Source organism: Platalea leucorodia (genome assembly GCF_965183815.1).
Source record: "Platalea leucorodia genome assembly, chromosome: 22".
Classification (NCBI taxonomy): Eukaryota; Metazoa; Chordata; class Aves; order Pelecaniformes; family Threskiornithidae; genus Platalea; species Platalea leucorodia.
Window position 1 is genome coordinate 6,001,859 of NC_138844.1, and position 4,056 is coordinate 6,005,914.

Sequence of the window (4,056 nt, forward strand, 5' to 3'; positions counted from 1 at the left end):
GCGGCGGAGCCGGGAGCAGCCAGCCCTGCTCCCAGGACTGCCCTGGCAGCCGCTTCCCCGAAGGGGCAGGCGGGGACGGCCCCTCGCCGGGGCGGGGGGGATCGGGCCCCCGGTGCAGCCGGGTGCTTGGCACATGGGGACACTGAGCACGGCCCGGCCCCACGGCACCCAGCGGGGCAGGATCTGGCCTCGGGGTGCTGAGCCGAGGTGCCGTGGCCCTGGGCAGGTGCCTGGACGGGGTCTCACCTTGGCCACCTCCGGCTGGTCCCACCACCGTGAAGGTCACACCGCCGGCGCCCGCCCTGATGCCAGGGTGAGGGGCTCCGGCAGCTGGCGGGGGCGATGTCCACATGGGCTGGGGATGGCGACGATCCCGGAGGGACACCGGCTGTGAAAAGCCACCGTCCCCCTCACCCGGTCACCCGTGAGTGACCCTGCGGTGCTGGGCCCTGCCCGGCCGGCGAGGCGGGAGCCCTGCGAGCAGGTTAATGAATCACCAAGCCACCACCAGCACCGTCCCGGCACCCGCCCCGGTGCCAGGGCTCCGCTGGGCGCCCGCCACCGCACCGAGGGGCACTGCTGCCCGCTGGCCCCGGGAAAGCCCCGCAGCAGCGAGGTGTGGGCAGCGGCCGGGAGCACCCGGCTCCCAGGATTTGCATGTTGGTGATTAAGACAATGAGGCAATCGTCACTGTTGCCACATCAGTGTGAATCCCCGGAGCCCGCTATAAATGCCCTAATCGATGAGGCCGCGCAGAGCCGGGGCAGGAGCGAGCTGTGCCGGGCTGGGCCGCACTTGCAGAGAGGAGGAGACACCGAGCCGGGCACCATGTGCTCCTTCACCCGTGAGTACCCGCAGCCCCAGCGCCTGCTGCACCCGCTGCACCCACTGCGCCCGCTTCCACCACTGCACCCGCTTCCACCACTGCTCCCACTGCTCCCATAAAACCCACTCTACCTGTAGCACCCGCTGCACCCACAGCACTCGCTGCACCCGCTGCACCTGCACACCCAGAGCCCCCAGCCCGCGGCCCCGGCACCGTGGGGCTGGTGGGACGCAGGGAGCACCCGGTCCCTCGCCCCGTTTCAGGGGGTCTCTGCCCCTTCCCCAGGCTGCGTTGGTGCCGCCATCCCAGGGGGGGCATCTGGTGGCTGAGCCCAGCCCCCGGCGCTGGGTTGGGGACAGGGGTGTCCCCGGGGCGGGCGCTGAGCCGCTGTCCCCGCAGGTGTGCTGGCGCTGCTGGGTGCGCTGCTGTGGGCGCCGTGGCGGGTGCTGCACGGGGCGCCGCTGGCCGAGCTCTCGGGGGACCAGGACTTCCAGCTCTTCCTGCACAAGAACCTCGAGTTCACCCGCAAGATCAAGGGGGATGTGGCCGCGCTGCAGCGTGCGGTGGTGAGTGCCGGCTGCCGCGGCGGGGGGGACGGTGGCCGCGGTCGCTGCGGGGTCACAGATAAGGTGACCTTCCCCTCCCCGCCCTTATCAGCACCTCAAGGCCGGGAGCCAGCAGTGTCCCCTGCGCCTCGGCCGCCTGCCGCGCTGCTCGGCCCCGGGGTCCTGGGGCACCCGCGGGGGCTGTGGCCACGCACGGCCCCGCTGCTCCCTCGGGGATGCGTGGGGACCTCCCCGGGGCTCGCAGCGGCCAGGGCAGCCGTGCCGCGCTTTGCTCGTGTCCTGTCCCCATCTCACCGGGCGGCGGGTCCACCCCGTCCCCTCCCTGCTCCTGGCTGGGCTGTGGGGGGGTCCCGCACCCCAGGGACGGGGTGGCGGGGGGCGGCGGGGTCCTCCGGCCGCCCTGACCTCGTCCCTCTCGGCCGCAGTGCGACACCTTCCAGCTGTGCAAGGAGGAAGAGCTGCTGCTGGTGCGGCAGGACCTGGGCATCGCGCAGGTGCCGCTGGAGCAGTGCCACAGCCGCAACTTCCAGGCGGTGAGTGCGGGCAGCCCACCCCTGCCACGAGCTGGCCGGTCTCAGCCCTGCCGGCTTCGCCGCTGCTTGGGGCAGCCCGAAGCCCGCCGTGGCTCGGTGGGGCGGCGGCCGGGCTGTGCCGAGCCCCGCTGACCGCGCCGTGCCCGCCCGCAGGAGGCCTGCTTCAGCCAGATCCGCGACGGGCTCCGCGCCTACCACGGCTCCCTCGCCGCCGTCCTGGAGCTGCTGCCCGGGGACGCCAGCCTGGTGGAGACGCTGCAGCTGGACGCTGCCAACCTCTCCTCCAACATCCAGCAGCAGGTGAGGGGGGACGGGGGGGCATGCGCGGGGCTGCATCCCCGGGGAGATGGGGAGGGCACACGGGGGCCGCATTGCCGGCGGGGACGGGGAGGCCACGGCAGGGACACGGGGCTCGGCATCCCCGGGCTCGCACCCGCTCAACGGGCAGCACCAGGATGGTGCCGCGCTCCCAAGGCGTCTCTGGGTCCGGAGCTGATGCCTCTGCCTCTGCCCGGCTGCAGATGGAGGACCTGGGCCTGGCCACGGTGACGTACCCCACGGAGGGCCCGGACGCCCTCCCCGCCTTCTCCTCCAGCTTCCACCACCAGGTCGGCGGCTTCTTCATCCTGGCCAACTTCCAGCGGTTCCTGGAGACGGCGTACCGGGCGCTGCGGCACCTCGCCCGCCTCTGACACCCGGCCCCGCACCACCGCACCCTATTTATTTATGTCCCAGCCTGAGCGACCTTCCCCGGGGGTGCCCGGCTTTTCCGCTTATTTAATATTTATCGCTATTTAATATTTATCTGGCTGGGGATGCTCCCCTGCCCATCAGCCCTCGAGCAGGGCGGCCGGCCCTGCGGTGGCATCCGTGCACGGGTGTCTGTGCGCGGCATCACCCTTGTTTAATATTTAAACAAAAGCGTATCTCTGCTACGAGGTTCGGGAGCTGGGCTGAGCCCCCGCGGCTGCCGCGGGCACCGCCTGTGCCTCGGTTTCCCCGCGGCTCGCACAGGGCGCTGCGGGTACCCCTGCGGCATCCCACCCGGCCAAGGGGAGACCGTCTTCATCCGTGGATGAAGATGCTTCAGAGCAGCGTCTCCCTGCCCGGGCTGCAGCCTGCAGGGACAGATCTGACAGGTCTTAGTTCTATTAGGCATAGTTACATTAATTAATATTTATTAGCCATTAGGTAAGGAGGAGGGAGGGGAGGCCGGAGGTGCCGTGGGGTCGCCGCAGCCTCCCGGGATGAGGCTTTTCCAGGGGAGCCCCAGCACCTTTGGGGGGCTGCGGCTTCGCTCTGCCAGCGCCCGTCCCCTTTCCCTGCTAAACTCAATCTATTTATTGCAGTTTAACTTATTTGCACCCATCTCCCGGCCCGGGGGAGCAGCTCCGCGCTGCCGCAGCGAGCGGGGCCCCGCGGGACGCGGTCCTGTCCGCCCCGAGCCCCGCACAGCCCCGGCGCAGCCCCCGGTCTCGTGGCTCTGCCAGCAGCTCCCACCGGCCCACACAGCCGGATTTGCGTACTGGAAATTTCGCAGCTCGCCCCGGCGGGGGCTCTCGAGTGGTGTGTTTTGTACTGTATTTATTGCTGCAGCTGGGTGAACCCCAAAGAAATACGTGCTATTTTTTTATATGCGATAAAAATGGAAATAAACTCTATTTTTGCTCCGGAGTCCAGGCTGTCTGCCTTTCCTGCCGTCTCCCACCTGCGTGGGGGGATGCCGCGTGGCCGGGGTGCGGGGACACGGGGACAGAGAGACGGGACGCGGGGGACCGGGCTCATTTCCACCGTGGTTGCTGGCACCGGCTCAGCAGTGCCCGGCCCAGGAGGAAACCAGCACCCCTGGCCCTCCTGCCCCTGCGGCGCGGCACGAGCCCCCCAGGGCCAGGAAAGCACCTGCGGGGTGGCCGGGTGCGGCTGCCTGGGGGTGGCAGCTTCCTCCCACACCCAGCAGCGCCGCTTGGGCAAGAGCCGATTCCTAGAAAGCGCCGGAGTCCGCCTGCGCCAGTAGCGCCGAGCCGAGGGCGTCAGCCCGGGGCCGCGGGGAGCAGCCCTGGTGCTGGCACCGGCACCACGCCAGGACCCGCCGGCAGCTTCTGCGGGGGCTCACCCACGTCCCGGCAGCGCG

General features: G+C 70.2%; 1 protein-coding gene across 1 annotated transcript; it reads left to right on the plus strand.

The window, feature by feature from the left end:
• Positions 1 to 828: 828 nt before the first annotated feature.
• On the plus strand, positions 829 to 2,617 carry CSF3 (colony stimulating factor 3; the record flags this gene model as incomplete). Its single annotated transcript, XM_082332194.1, has 5 exons — positions 829 to 844; positions 1,226 to 1,392; positions 1,818 to 1,925; positions 2,079 to 2,225; positions 2,447 to 2,617. 5 exons carry the CDS (start codon positions 829 to 831, stop codon positions 2,615 to 2,617), a joined length of 609 nt encoding a protein of 202 aa, XP_082188320.1.
• Between the last annotated feature and the right edge of the window lie 1,439 nt (positions 2,618 to 4,056).